Genomic DNA, 16,529 nt, shown 5'->3' on the forward strand with positions numbered 1-16,529 from the left:
GGAACAATACCGCCCAGACAATAATACACAAACACCACATATACCGTAGGCACGTCCATTCTTCCAGATCATCCAATAAATTTGAAAACATCTTTCAGTCACGGACAGATGCACAACAGCTTATGTTGCTGTCCTGTTCTGCTGGAAGCTATTTTTATTTGGATATTTTCATCATCTGTGTTTTTATGAAACTTCTAATTGAAGCTGACTGACGTCATTGAAGTGAGGTAATTGAAAAAAGAAAAAAAAAGCTTTGTTTAGATATCAAGTCAAAATGAAGCACCATCTTATCCAGAGTGAATAATGAATTACAGATAATGGATAACTTGGCCATGTTTTTTTTTGTAGCCATGGTTAATTTATTGTAAACAGGTGATTAAACCATGACCACAGTGCATGCAGAATGCAGCAACAATGGATTAGATAGGAGTATCGGCCAATAAAGAAATATATAAACAGCCGGTTAGGGAGGGAGGAGGGAGGACAGAAAGGAGGTTATCATGAACCAATACATGCACACACACACTCGCGCGCTTGCTGGCTCGCGCTCGCTCGCTCGCTCTCTCTCTCTCTCTCACTCTCTCTCGCTTCCGCCAGTGTGCAGAATGCTGCAGAGCGGGTTAGTTTCGCCATGCTTATGCGCCACAACAGGTCAAACAAAAACAACGCGCATGTCCGTGCTGCAATAACCAGGTTTCATATTATGCACGTATTACACATTATGCATGAAGCATGCATGTGATATGAACATCTAATGCGCATTTAACAGCTCCGTGCACTGTAAACAACATGCACGCTCACTGTTAGTGTTCAGCAGAACCGGTGATTATGATGACCGACATAGCAGGCGATGGGCTTCAAAACAAAAACAAAAACAAAAACAAGCTCGCTTCTGCAGCGCACGCGCACGCGCGCGCGCACTCACACACTCACACACCTTCAAGCTCGGCTTCCTTGCTCCTTTGACAGCTTCTTCCTCTGGGTGTCCGCTCGGTACCGGTGCGTCTCTGTTCTCGCGCTCTCCCGCCTCCCCCGCCGCCGCTCCCGAGCCGGGCGCGTACACGCGGCTACCGATCAGTGAGCGCTTCACCAGGCGCCGGGCGTGCATGACTCGATCGAACACGGATTTCTAAAATCTCCAAACAAAAAACAAAACAAAACAAAACCCCGTCCTTTACAAATGAAAAACGTCGAAATCAAAATGACAGACCTGTAACGGCGCGAGCTCTGCAAATGCGTAACAAGCCCGATAATGCATTTTCAGACATTTCAGGCTCAGTCGCGCGCGTTCCACCGTTTAATCAGGATGTCAAAAAAATGCATATTTAATCGCCTAAACAAAGCTTAGATATCATGCTACATGTAGGTCGGACACACGGATCTCTTGCTGTCCGACCGGCGAGGACCTTTTTTTCAGTCGGGTTGTTTGTTTTCCTCGCGGAGGCGTGCACAAAACACGGCACGGCGCGCGCGCCTCGGACGGAACACCTCGTAGAAATTCAACAACGCAAACCCGGAAACTGATTATATATAAAGAACCGAGTTAGGACCCCTGAATAAAACGATTTCACCAAGACACCGAGCAGTAGCCCAGATGCCTGTCGCCTAAATCCGGAATGAATCAAGTGCAACTCCGTTCCGTACCGGTCTTCCTTCCCCGAGCCTGCAGCCTCTACCGGCGGAGCGCGCGCTGTAAACATGTGCCGGGATCTGCGCTCCTATTGGCTAGCAGCGTACACGCCTCCGCGTCTTGCAGCTCTCCTCTCCTCCTCGCATCATCTTCCCTCCTGAAATATGGGCCGCTTTCCAACCAGACCGCGCTCCACGGAACCCTACCTTATTGCTAGTGTTATTCAAAACCTCGTGCGCGAGGGTATACTGGAGAGTTCCCGGATGTAACCCTGGCATACTGTTTAGGGTAAGTCTCAAATCGCATGCATCCACATGACTACTCAATCGTACGGTTTTTGCATGCAAGCACAGAGAAAAAAAATGCTTAAAAAATGTTCAAAACAATGACGAAATGCCGTGGAAGGGAGGGCGAAACGACACGAAACACGTTCTGGATAGAGAAGGTGTGTATGGCATGGAACCACTATATTTGCAGTGCTTTTCAACAGGCATATTATTATAAAGTGTCCAGTCAATAGCTTATTTGATAATATAATTTTATATATATATATATATATATATATATATATATATATATATATATATATATAAACATTTGTCTAAAGGTACACTATAGTCAGCACTTCTAGTGATTTAATTGAAATCTAGCTGTTTTAAAAAACCAACAATCGAGAAAGTAATACAAACTTACCTTCATTCAGTCCCTACAAAGCCTCCAAAACACAGCCATGTGCTGAGTGCTAGTGCAAGAGGGGCAGCTTTCTGAACTGACAGAAGAGTGGCAGGCAAATTAGCACGGAACACACTGTATAGTAAACTGAGCTTTATTCGAGGTGTAGCGCAGTCCCTGCAGGATTTTGCGATCGCAGAAATTAACGCGAAATCAAGAAAATTCTGCAGTATTCTGAGGCGCTTGTAATTTTTCAAAATTGCTGGAGAGTTTCTGCAGATTTGTGCCAAGAAGCATCATGTGACGTCATCACAATGCGCATTTATCCAAAGCCCCCTTCGATTCATGTGCGTCGAATGTGAGTTCAGCTAAAATGGTTTCCTTTACCAACAAACATCACTTCGAAAGCACTTGAAAATTTTTTTGTGCAATTCGCCAAATCAAGTATTATTCCGCAAAAAAGCACAAAAAAAACCTCAGAAAATTGTATTGCAACTTTTTAATAAAGCCGCAGCAAATCAAACATTTTTGGCCGCAACAATCACAAAAAACTGTGCAAAGTCTAGTAGCAGTTATCCTGCACTAACAGTGTGCATGATGCGTATATATGGATTTTAGGATTGCTTAGGGTTCGAATCATTCATTCGTTGTCAGTAAGTGATTTTTTTATTCTGGTGAGGGTCACAGTGGATCTTGAGCCTGTCCTGAGAACTCATGGCACAAAATGGGAATCCATTCAGGAAGAGATCCAGGCACACACTTATTCATATCTAGAGGCAATGTAGCATAGCCAGTTCACTTCCTGGCATGTTTTTTGGGAGGTTGGAGGAAACTAGATAACCCAGAGGAAGCCCATGCAGACACCAGGAGAACTAGTGAAACTCTGCACAGACAGTAATATGAGCTTAAACAGGGGACCCCAGAGCTGTAAGACAACAGTACCTTATACGCAACTGTGCCACCCTTATGCTTTTAATATTAGCATAAACTGTACACAATATTATGTGGCAGGATATCCACAACCTCTGACAATGTTCAGCCATTTTACATTACCTCAGCTGTCTATCGATTTGACTGCTGGAATATTGAAGCTGGGGGTCGTTCCACACATTTCTAGTTCCTGTGCAGATGGAGTCTCTGTTGGCCCCCTTTCTGTCTCTAAAAACGCTTAGATATTAGCTCAGACCCCTTGTGGGTGTCTTCCACTTAGGAGCCCTCAATAATAAGTTCCACTATTTTTCCCCCTGCAGTGATGCTCCTGGTTAGAGTTCTGCGGTGATGTACACTAACACATCTGACACATCAACACTTCAACACAATAAAACAAATATATCAATTCTTACTGTTCTATCTAGTAGGCTTGCCAATAAGGACAGTAATATAAGTATGCCAGCACTTAATACATATTTAGTTGCATTTTGCTGATGATTTTTGACCATCATCGTATGATGATAGGTTTGGATGACAGATGGCCCTATTCTTTGCATGACTTAAGAGTTTATATTATCCTGGCTGTCTGATCAAGGGATGACACTTGTATGGAACGATTTCAAAAAGATCTCCATGAGGTACTTTATTGTATCTCTGTTTTATATAATGTTTTCACTTTATCAGTGAGATAAATGTTCATTGTGAAACCAAATTAAATTGTGCCTGGATGATACCAAAACTCATCATAGTCTTCACTCTGGTTATGCTTTGGGTCACTTTAAAAACAGTATGTCTCAAGGTCCTGGATCATCAAAAACGAACTGACCGTTGTAACCCTCCTACTAATACATTTTCTAGTGTAATTCATTCCTGAAATAACACATTACACAGACTCCTAAAATATTCTGCATTGAGTCAGGCCATCTGGTGTCCAGGCCTGTGATCATACACTGATGGTCATCTGCAGAATCTGTATGTAGGTCAGTGTTACATGTATTGTCATGTTTTGGCGTAACAGAAGGTATTGGTAGGCATTGAGGACAAAATGGTGAGGATTGAAATTATTATGGAGATTGCGTGCGGTGTTTTCTGTGAACGGCCGAAAACTGAAAAATGTAATTGACCGGGTTTTAACTGCATATTGTTTTATGCAAGTCAAGTAAAATTAGTCAAATGAGTTAAATAATTTGCATATGCCTTATCTGAACAGTGTACTTGTGAACAGATCGTCTTTTCACGAAATTGGCCTCGTGTTCCATCAGGCTTGTAGTGACTGGAATATAAGTCACCAGAACAGCATCAGAATAAACATAAGAAACATAAGAACATCATCAAGATGTTTCTATTTTTCACTTGGTGAGACTCTCAGCATCATATATATCACCTATAAATCACAGGATTTCGTTGCATTCTTTTGTGATTGTTGCAGCCAAAAATGCTTGATTTTGCTGCGGCTTTTTTCAAAGTTTGCGATGCAATTTGCGGAGTTTTTTGTGCTTTTTTTGCTGAAAACTACTTGCATTGGCAAAACTGCAGTTGCACAACATTGTTTTGCACGGTGTTTCGCAGCGATGTTTGTTTGTAAATGAGACCTTTTAGCTGTATTCACGTTCGACGCACGTGAATCAAAGAGCTTTGGCTGAATGTGCGTTGTGATGACGTCACATGACACATCTTGGCCCAAACCTGTGGAAAATCTGTGGTCATTTTAAATAATTGGAAGCTCCTCAGAATATTGTCGCATGCACTTGGTCTTATGTTAATCTCTATGACCGCAAAATTGCGAAATCCTGGAGGGACTGAAACGTATGCACTGTTCACAAAAAAAAAGCAATATACGTACAGTTTGTGGAACAGTGATGGCCAGGGGGGCCAATAGTAATCCTGGTGACCCACCACCCCCGGAGAATTTTCATCTACTAGACAATTTTAAGCTCCCTAGGCCCCCAATCTAATTAGGGACTCGTCCCGTACCTCTCCCTTCATAGCACCTCTGGTGATAGCATTTGCAAACATGATGCTCGCTTAAAGATGGCAAATAGCAAAATTCCTTCTGTGGCACATCAGTATCCTGGATATAATAAAACATATGCAGTAAATATTGAGATTCAATGATTTTTCTTTCTGTAATTTGATCCTACAACCACAGGATTTTTATAAAATGGTAAAGCCATTCTCTGAATGTACTAAAGAGGATGGATTTGGTACCATGGGGAATAAGATGCATTTTTATGCCCTGCTTTTTAATGGAAAACAGTAATGCCTGAAACACATCACTGCCCACAACATTCAAACAAGCACTGAGCAGTAAATACTGTTAGTGTAGACATGGTAAAAATTTCTACAGCATAATGTTGCTGTCTTGTTTTTGCATTGTGGAAGGAGATAAGAGGACACTTTCCAGTTGTGTCTAACTTTGGAAGTACATGTCTCTCAAAATCACTAAAGTAGTTTATTACCTGTGAAACATGCAAAAGGTGTTTGTTTGTTTTTTTCCAAGAACACTACCAGAATTTCTATTTGCTGTCCTTGGCAACAAGTCTCTTCAAATACAGTGATTCTTTTACTATGACTGATCGAGAGTGGGTTCTTTATATGCATAGATTTCTTTTTATGTAATGAGTACTAATAGATGTGTACACGCATGTACAAAACACACACAAGCTCTTTTGGTAAGTCCAGCATGACTGCAATATTTAATTGGCAAATGACATTTTAAAAGATTATGATGATACAAAACAAATGCAGTAATACATATTTACAAAAAAAAATAAAAAATAAAATGCACTCAATTCACTAGGATGCAAATGATAATATTATATTATATTGTGATATTAAATAATGGATGTACCTTCACAATACAGAGCTTGTACCAAGAAAATGTACCAACATTTTCACCAAACAGGACCCATTCACAATCACACCATAGGCTGTGGGACCCTCTTTTACATTATATAAACTTCCTTTTAAATTCCTTTTAAACATCCACAGCACTTAAAAAAAAAAAAAAAAAAAAAAAAAAAAAAAAAAAAAAAATCCACACAGACTCCTGTGCTTGTGCTGTGAAAGAGATACATAATTAAAGCCTTCATTGAGAGAGGAGCGAAGACAGGCACATTATTGAAGTGGTATGTAAAATCGTACAACAGGTTAAGTCATGAATAAAGTTAATGCAGTGTCTGTTTTATACATCCTGAAAAGCACTTCGTATTTGAAGTTTGTACATGTTGGTAGTAGTGCCAAGGTGAGTACCTTTTGTGCTTTACAAATTTATGACTCTGTACCTACTATAAGCTATGGCAATGCAATTTATATGACTGATCAATACTTAATTGATGAACACAATTCATTTTGACACGCACGAAAATATTCTTCACTTCACAAATAATTTAGAAAATTCCTACATCAGCAATAGATATGCTTTTCCCCCCCTATGATTGTTAGCATTATGAATTGATGTAATAGGATTGTAAGTACCACAGGAGGTGATTTTTATCTACATGATCCAGAAATGCCAACATGCTAACAAGATGCTAACTAGATTAAGCAAAAAAAACAAAAAAAACATTTGTACCACAAAAACCCTAACATATGTAAGTATTATTTATAACTGTGCTGAACGGTACTACTCTTTTACCAACAAAAGAGAGAAAAGCCCTGTCCTCATTCATCAAGATAAAGTCTGCGTTAAAAAAAAATCAAACGTGTCTCAGGAACAGCGTCCTTTCCCATTCAGCGAACTGCCTTTTCCACTGAGCTAATTTTATTGTCATGTAGTCTGATCACTGCTTTATGTAAAAAAAAAAAATTTTAAAAAGCATCGTTTTTCTGTAGCAAGGGGTCAAAAATTATAAATGCCACAGCTAAATCTTACATGCTGGCATTTCTGTATAATCAACTCATCTTACTATAAGCTCTTGGTTTTGACTGCAAATATGTCGAAAGTAGTCTTTTTTTTCTTTTTCTTTCCTATACATGTTGTGCATATTTCTTGCATGTTGATCTCTGATTCAAAAGCTGTGAGGTAATTAAATATATGCATTTTGCTATAGCGGTGTTGCTGGTTGTCTGTTCTAAGTGTCAAGCATCATAATGAGAGCACTGCGGTGACAATAAATTATGGCACCCAAATATTCACATCATACCACCATTCTGTACATACACTGCCTTTCATTCCATTAAATGATTGTTGCACTATGTCCGAATCCACATGAAACTAACCAGAAGTAACATAATAAGAATTCTTTATAGCAAGAGAATCGTTCATCTTTAGTAACTGCTTTATCCTGGTCAGGATTAGGGTGGATGGATCTAGAGCCTATCCCAGGAACACTAGTTGTTAGGCAGAAATATAAACTGGATCGGACGCCAGTCGATCACAGGTAGATGGACTGGCACGCACTCACTCATTCATTCACAGCTAGGAGCAATTTATCTTTGCCAATCCACCAACCGGCATCGTTTTTGGGATGTTGGAGGAAACCAGAGAACCCAGAGGAAACCCTTCATGTATACGTAACTCCACACAGACATTAACCCCAGCTCAGGATCAAACCAGGGACGCTGGAACTGTGATGTGGAAATACATCATTACATTTAAATGCCACAACAAATCTGAATAGTTTTTTCTAAACCCCTACACCAACAGCAAAAGTGACCCCATATTCATTTCATTTACTGGAGTGCCGTCATTCTGAGGAAATAAGTGCTAAACTAAGCCCGTCTGATCCACTGCTACATTACTCAGATTCGCTGAAGCATTGTGTGACTCTCAGTCAGAGACGGGACGTCTCACTATTTAGCTCCAGCTCTCCAACATTTGCGTAGTCAGACTCCAAAAGCCCGTTATCCTGCTGGCCCTCGTCCGGTACGCTCTTTGCAATCTTAATGGTCTCGTACCCCTGGTCTGTGTTCTCCGCAGGCTGCTCGGCAGGGGGTGAGGGGTACACGTCTCTCACCGTAGCGTACAGCTCGCTGGAGCTCGACTCCACCACTATGCCCCTAATCTCGCCGATACTGCTGTAGTCGGGTTCATTCTCCTCTTCCTTCGCTGGCTTATCTACAGTGGAGTACAGGGCCGATAACTGCAGGGGGGCAGAAAAAGAAAATAAGCAGTCTGGTTCTACAGTCAGTTTAAAAATCTGAATTTATTTAATGTAATATCACCAACATCTTGTTCTAATTCATTGTACATTCTGCATATTTGGTCAGCATGAGAACTGAAACAGAATAATGTGGATAATTAACCATTATTGCTGAGAAAGTTGTTCCAACAGTTGTGTTTGTATGTAGCAGTTATTTTATTACAGATTACAGTCCAGATTTGAGATACAATTTTATTTGAAATATAAATGATGCTTTTAAAATTTATTCCCAGCTATTTAATTCATTATATATATATTTTTTTATTGTATGAGCTACACTATATGGCCAAAGGTTTGTGGACACTTGACCATCACACCCATATGTAGGGTTTCCCTAAATAGTTGTCACAAAGTTGGAAGAAATTGTTTTGTATGCTATAGCATTCAAATTTCCCTCCACTGAAACTAAGAGGCCCAAACCTGTTCCCACATGACAGTGTCTCTGTGCACAAAGCAAGCTCCATGAAGACATGGTTTGCCAAGGTTGGAGTGGAAGATCTCAAGTAGTCTGCACAGAGCCTTGACCTCAACCCCACTGAACACCTTTGGGATAAACTGGAATGCCAACTGCACCCCAGGCCTCCTCGGCCGACATCAGTGCCTGATCTCACTAATGCTCTTGTAGTCAAATCACTGACTTTACACAGTATATACAGTGATTGGGTTGAATGGACAAACCCCCACAGCCATGATCCATAATCTAGTGGAAAGCCTTCCTAGAAGATTGGAGGTTATTAAAACAGTAAATGGGGACTAAATCTGGAATAGGATATTCAAAAAGCATATATGAGTGTGATGGTCAGGTGTCCGCAAACTTTTGTCCATGCAGTGCAAGTTAATGAGCTTTATAGCTTAGTTTATACAGCTATAAATAAGACGAACTGTTGTTTTGTAGCGGGCTTTTATCATTTTTGTCTTGCACCACTGACTCAGAATGGACAAGATATTTGTTTTGAATTTGACACAGGAAGAATAAAAAAAAGAAAAGAAAAGAAAAAAGCTGTGACTTAATGTCTCCAGCCCTGTAGCTAGTCTCTGGTCCAATGAGTTCGTGTGATTGGATAAACAGCAACAGAAAATCTACTACAGAATCTATGATGGTTCATGTTTAGAAAACCAAAGTCACTGAACTACGACCAGTATTTTTCATACGTTTATTGGTTCTGCTACAGTATTTTCCCCTCGTACTCAGTTTGGTCCACTCAAATACTGTGCTCGGCCTTGTTTGGACTACAGTTGATAGATAACCTCTATCTTAGAAATACCATGATTCACAATATTATCAGCAGTAGATCTCAGAAGCATGTAGAGCTTCTGTTTATATTTCTGGTCCAGAAATTAGCACCGCCCCCAGCTGGGACAGCACTTCTTAAAACACACTCACGCTCGGGTGAAAAGAGCTGGGTGATCTCTTATCATCAATGCCACAGCTTTCCATTCTAACCTGATTAAAGTGTTGTATTTCATTTGCTAGTTCGTGATATGTAATGGACGGATTTTTTTTGTTTTTGGCAACAGATATGGTATATTTACAAAGCAGATCAATACACGAGTTATTTATTAAGAAGTCCTGTAGTCAGTCAATACTAAACACCTCGGTCATCTTGGAGGAAGAACAGTCTATAAAAAGTAGTGATTTTTCTTGCAGGAAATTTGCAGGTAAGTTTTCAACATGCTGAGTTTATCGTTATCTTCACAGGCTTAACCCTCCTATTATGTTGGGGGGAAAAAGTTACAAAATGACTTCCACAGTTTAAACACACACAAAAACAGCAAAGAACAGCTTAAAACAGTAAACCTTTATCACGGCTTGTCTGAGACAAGCCATAAGAAGAGATATTTTCATACAAGTTCATGAGCCTAAATGAGGAAAGTCAAAAAATCTCAAATGTGGAAATAGGTCAAATTGACCCATAGCATAATAGGAGGGTTAATGCGGGTTAATACAAAATGAAATTAGTGTGAAGAAGTGATTTAACCACTTTACCGCTGTGGACGTTTTTGATATGACACATATTAGTGAAAGTGCACCAGCTCAGAAATTTTGTTGCATTCATATTGGATTAATCCAACCAATATTTCTAATAGCATATGCTTGGCTGTGTCAAAGAAGGGACTCAACATTATTTGACAGACAGATGACAGATGGGACATTTACAACAACAGAGTGTTGAAGAGGTTAAGAGCCTTGTGGCATCAGATGCTACATTCAGTCATGTCAATAAACGAACATAATCATCTGCCTTATGAATGCATGCACATATACAGCACATATATGCAAGTTGTTCCCTTTAGCAGCTCACTGCCGTGTCGACACAATGAATCCATCACAGCAGCAGGCTGAAAAGTGCTTCAAGCTCTTGTCTTCAACACAGACACGCACAGTCTGTAAAAATGATTGACATGATGGATGTGGACGGGACTAAAAATCCAGAGGTACTCCACTAATAATTCCATTACTCCACGTCATTGTAAAATTATTCCATTCTGAATAAGGCTATAGACAACAGAAATTCCTCTGCTATCTGGGTAACATTCCTCTTCCTTGTTGATCAGTGCATCCCTAGCTGAACCATCCCATCGGTTCGCTTGTATACATAAAAAAGGCAGCTAGGTCAGACTGCTAGCTAGTGTGCAGTAAAGGGGAAGCAACTAGTGAACGGATATTTTCGGAAAGTTTTTTTAGCACTCCACAGCTTTGTGACCGTTTTCTCAGTGGTTACACTGGTTCAACAGTCCTATTATAGTAAATATCCGACAGATGGGTGCACCTGCCCAGCATGACACAACACCCGCAAAGAAAGTCTTTATGAGGGTATCAAAAACAAAACAAGGACATCCCTTTACATGCTGATTACCTGTTGAGCCGTACCTCATTAAGATGTTCTCCTGCTGGCAGAGCACACAGCTGTACACTAAACAATACAACATACTGCCATGATGGATCCGTAATTAACTTAACCTAAAACTGTTACTGTTGCATGTGTATGGCTGGGGGGTGGGGGTAGTATATGTGTACACAGCACATGTGATGTGTGGCAGTATATTCATGTGTCCCACTGCTACCTGACTAATCTATCAAGAAGTCGAGCGGTTACACTGACAGTGGACACCTGGAGCATACTGTGCTCACTGCAGTGCAGAGCTCTCTCACACACACACACCATCAAGCCAGCTGTTTCCTAACCCCTGGTGTGTGCAGACTTCCATTTAGTCACACACTCACCTCTCTGGGGTAAAACTAGGAGTACATTGTTTAGGGGTCTAGGTATTGAATATGTTCCATGTAGCTAGGAAAGTAATTTAAAATTGAATCAATCATAAATTACACAGCCTTAACATGCAACAACCTTCAAATAATTAGATAGCAGTTTCTCATAAATCAGACTAGTTAAAACCTGTGATAAGCAACCAACCCCTTTTACATTCCTGTGTTCTCCATCGACTCTAAATCTGCCATCCTCCCTCTGCACGTTGATAGAGTTCATTTCTTCTGTTTTATTACACATGCTAATTCAGCTAGACATTTCTTTGACAACCTTTTGGAATGTAATGCTTTAAACGCCGATGCGGCGATTGGCTGTACCCAAAAATGTGACTGTGTAAATTGAGGCCAGATTAAATTGCATTTTGTTTTCATTGTGTTGAGAGTTAATGTTAATCTACATAATGCTCATGTGAACATACAGAAGGCCTGAAGTGGCTTTTTTTCCCCCAAATGCGAAATGCAAATGTGATTGGTTGAAAGCATGGCCACACCTTAATTGTCCCAGCACACAGGGGACGTCCATTTAGGTCCGCATTTGGTCCGGTTTATAACGTTCGCGCTGGCAGACGTTCTGAGGACGTCAGTAATAATCATAACAATCATAATAATCATAACAATACTGAATGTGTTCATTTCAGCGAAAGTCCGCTAAACTTCCCGTATGGCTGCTGGACTTCCTGTTAACGTCCCCTTCAACATCCATAGGACATCAAGGGGACTTTCGGGGGATGTTCGGGGGACTTTTGTCGACGATATGAATTTTGTTCCTGTATATTAAAAATGTTTAAATAACATTCACATTTGTTTGTTTCATGTTTTTACTGAAGGATGCATTAAAAAAGATTGATTGTTTGTGCCGTATTTAATTATATATGTAAATCCACAGTAAAGTTGTAGTGAGTTGATTACATAAATGAATACATTTTTTAGATTTTTTTTAGATGCCGCTCCAAAGGCATATAATTGTCAGAAGGCATCGTAGGACCTATTTTACAACCCAGTTTTACCCCAGAAGTGAAGCATCACACACCACAACTGCTCTGCAATGCTTTTGTTGTGTATGTGAAAGCATGTGATTTTTTGCTTTCTTGTACCGGTATAATAATTCAGTCCCTAAAGGAGTTTGTGATTATGGGATCACAGAAATTAACGCAAAATCAAGGAATCTCGGAGGAGCTTGCAGTTTTTCAAAATGACCGTAGATTTGGGCCAAGATGCATCATGTGACAGCATCACAACGTGCATTTATCCAAAGCCCTCTTCGATTCATGTGCGTTGAGTACAGCTAAAAGGTCTCAATTACCAACAAACATCACAGCGAAAGACAAAACAAAACCATTTCCTGTGATTGCAATTTCGCCAAAATCAAGTAGTTTTCCACACAAAAAAAGCACAAAAAAAACTCTGCATGTTGCGTCGCAAATTTTGTGGAGAAAAACGCAGCAAAATCAGGCATCAACAAAAACTCTGCAAAATCCTGTATAGACTGATAATTGTAGGATGTAAATATTGTTCTGACTATCAGATCATTGCATTATGACTGTATGTTATCACATAAGATTTTCACTTGCATGCTTTGCATTTTTGCTGTTAGAACATTCACAAAGTGTAAATGATAAGGCTGAAATATCGCCCATGTGCTGTTTGATTAGGGGCATTGCCCACTTTAATGACGCATGGTTAAATCTGCAGAGTAATTAGTGTTTATATTTTCATTTAGGATGTCATCTGTACAGGAGACATTTGAGTTATTGAGATAGATACTAAATAAAAAAAATGTTCCCACACAATCTGTAAATCTATATAAAGCTCTGAGGCTGGACTGTACTCTAACTCCAGTTACTGCAGAAGGCTCCAAATGAGTTGGACAACATCTGGTGATTATTACATCCTCAAGAGATTAATAGATCCCCAAGACACATACATGCAGTTTGACGGATGAGACAAATCACCAGTGGCCCACTCAGAGCTGAGGTACATACAGAGTTAGAGGAGTCGACCCTAAACCAAGGCCATATGGGTACTGGGGGACGGAAAACAAGAGCGTGAGATGGCGTGACAATAAATTGCTGCCTTTCAATTCAAGAGCCGCAGGTGGGCTGGATGTGCAGTGGGAGAGGGCAAACCTGACTGCTGTACACACCTCATCTTTATTACTGATGAACTAATTGGCTGTACGGGCCAAGTCAAAAGAAGCAGAGATACAGACAGACAGAGAGAGAGAGGACAAAGGGCAGATGTGAGTAGAGGTGTGTGTGTGCATGTGCACATGGAGGTATGGAGCTCCAAGCAAACAGCGGCTCAGCATGAGCTGTCCGTTCTCCTCCACAGATGGCTTCATTTGTATGCTGTGGCTGCACAGCTACCCAGAGCAACCCACCTAAAAGATCATAATTAAGCAGGAGTCGCTAGCTATTGTTCCCCTCCTGTGTCTAATTTTAGCTCTTTCCTCTGCAGAGAAAAAAGGGTCAGCTAGCTTTAGGAGACATTAACTTTATGACCTTTAGAATTACTAAAGTACTAATGAAAATTCTCAAATTGTTTTCTTTAGCATGACAAAAACCAGCCTGATGGCTTGCTATCCCAGGACGATTTTTCACCGCTTACCGAGTACAATTAGAGTGAAATTCCGTTTGGCTCAGTTACCCTAAACATAATTAAACAAGTCAGAACACAATAAAACACATGAGAAATGTGTGGAAAGGGGATGGGGCTGAAACCGTAGTGAAAACTCATTTGTTCAGTGGTCAGACAGGAAAAGTGTAAACAAACCTCTGGCAAGTGCGTGTAGAAATTACAGAAATCAGCCATGCACAGCGAAACTGAGCCAGTGCTAAATAAATGATTAAATAAAAACCAAGCCCAGGGTGCCAATACTTTAATCTTAACAGAAATGGAGAGAATGGTGAGTGCAATTTTTGTCAGAAGACATTAAAATATAAGAAATATGACTGTCGTCTAGTAAGACGATATTTAATGTATGTGTCTGTCACAGGAATTATAAATGGCATGCTACTGGCCATGTAGTGCAGAACTGTGCAGGATCAACAACGCCGTTATGTTATATTCTCTGCAGTGAGCACACCGTAATTAGGAAGCCATTTGGGAAATCAATAATATGTTATAGTAATTATAATATTGACTCTTTTTTTTGTTTGTTTCAGAAAATTATTTGTTTAAGAAAGCAGCAATTTGAGCTTCTTTATGATTTAGGCACAGAGTTCTTAATGTAGCCCTTATGTAAGGTTTATTCTGAGGCTGTGTAAATTTACAAGCTCATTCATTTTCAGAAATATTTTTTTCATATTCAAGGATATTAATTAATTTAATCAGCTGCTTCATTTGTACTAATTAGCCGAAAAGGAAAATTTTGCTTGTTAACTAATTTGGCACAGACTGTTTCATTTAAAACTATCAAGTACTTGATTTTTTTATTTTTTATTTTTTTAAATGTGTTCAACTACAAAATTACTTGAAGTGCTCTTTTCAGACACTTTAAGCCACCGCACTTTAAAATTCACTATATTTATTATATTATACTATATATACAGTAAATTAACTATTAGCAACTGCTTTATTTGTTTGTTTTTGAGGGATTCTCTTTAGGAAGTAAGCTGGCATTAAAAAATTCAGAATTCAGAGCTCTCTTATGTACTCCTCACCTCTCCATTCTGCAGCGTAGTGATGTTTTGGTTATCATTCTCATCCAGCACTTTATCAGGTATAGGTGGTGGATTCTCCTCCTCTACGGGTTGCTCTACAGCTGAGCGCTGGGCCTCGGCATCTACACTGTAGCGGCTTTTCTTCTTAAGGTCGATGGAGGCGTACTCGGCGCCGTCGGCCAGCGGGCACAGGTCGGGCGTGCCAGGGCTGGCGTTCAGGTGCCCGTTGGGCTTGGCAGTCGGAGGCTCGTCAGGGGTCAGTGTGCCGTTAGTGAGGCATGCCTCCTTTAACTCTTTTACCGTCTCATAGGGAGAGTCTTCTACAGCATCATGTGAGGCTCCGTCCTTCAGCACCTCGTACGTGCTGTCCCCAGCTCTGCACTCTTCAGAGGCTTCAGCCGCATCCCGCAGACTGTTGGCGCAGGGAATGCTGGGTAACTCGCGGTCCTGGTGGCATTTAGAAGAGCGATGCTCTGACTGGATGGACACCATTTCTTCTGAAGGGTGTGGGCTCGTGTCCACGGTGTCTGTAAGGACTGACACAGAGACAAGCAGAGACAATGAAGTGTGCTGCTGAATCAGTATCAGCCTTAGACAAGACAAGTGCCAATATTAAGTCACAATAATTGCCTAACCTTTAATAATCCCAATTAACACATTAGGGAAGTTTTTTTTTTTTTTTTTAAATTTAGCAGCATTTGTAATGGAAAAAGAAATAAATCCTGAGTTTAGTATGAGGTTGTATTTGGATTAAGAATGAATGGGAGAGAGGACCTTATAATACAAAGGTCATAAATGCTGGCAGATGGTAAACACTATAGCGGCGTCACGTATCATCAAATCCATCACGCTGTGCATCACAGTTTATTGACGAGTTTGCTCTACAACTATGCTGTTATATGGTTAGCTCTTTTAAGCCGACTAATATAGCTAGCTAGGCAACTAGCTAATTTAACTAATAACATAATATAAATATTGTTTTGAAGGCCATAGTTTGTTTCCTGATTAAATAGATGTCAACAGATAAAGGATCAAAATCATAGTTACACTTTTATCTTCCACATCCCCTTCCCTGTTAAGATACTGTTGCACGGCCTGCATTTGCATACTGGAACATAACTGGCTCTTATATTTTATGATCCCCTAACATTTGGCTGTCAAATAAGGGTGACAAACAGGCAGGCTACAGTGACCAGTTTTGCACCTTGAATAGTCTGTACATT

At 40.2% G+C, this 16,529-nt stretch overlaps 2 protein-coding genes across 3 annotated transcripts in view; both read right to left on the reverse strand.

The window, feature by feature from the left end:
* The window catches only part of znf704 (zinc finger protein 704), a 63,575-nt gene extending 61,824 nt beyond the window's left edge, over positions 1-1,751 (reverse strand). The window contains exon 1 of one of the 2 annotated variants that reach the window (XM_017454308.3): positions 938-1,751. In XM_017454308.3, coding sequence (XP_017309797.1) covers positions 938-1,108 — 171 coding nt within the window. In that variant the 5' untranslated portion in view covers positions 1,109-1,751. The remainder of the gene's footprint in view (positions 1-937) is intronic. The other variant, XM_017454307.3, reaches the window with a different exon arrangement.
* A 4,158-nt stretch (positions 1,752-5,909) lies between these two features.
* pag1 (phosphoprotein membrane anchor with glycosphingolipid microdomains 1) overlaps positions 5,910-16,529 on the reverse strand; it is a 47,790-nt gene continuing 37,170 nt past the window's right edge. The window contains exons 6-7 of the mRNA XM_017454309.3: positions 15,307-15,842; positions 5,910-8,316 (exon numbers count right to left, since the gene is read on the reverse strand). Coding sequence (XP_017309798.1) covers positions 8,008-8,316; positions 15,307-15,842 — 845 coding nt within the window. The 3' untranslated portion in view covers positions 5,910-8,007. The remainder of the gene's footprint in view (positions 8,317-15,306; positions 15,843-16,529) is intronic.

Source organism: Ictalurus punctatus, chromosome 24 (assembly GCF_001660625.3).
Source record: "Ictalurus punctatus breed USDA103 chromosome 24, Coco_2.0, whole genome shotgun sequence".
Classification (NCBI taxonomy): domain Eukaryota; kingdom Metazoa; phylum Chordata; class Actinopteri; order Siluriformes; family Ictaluridae; genus Ictalurus; species Ictalurus punctatus.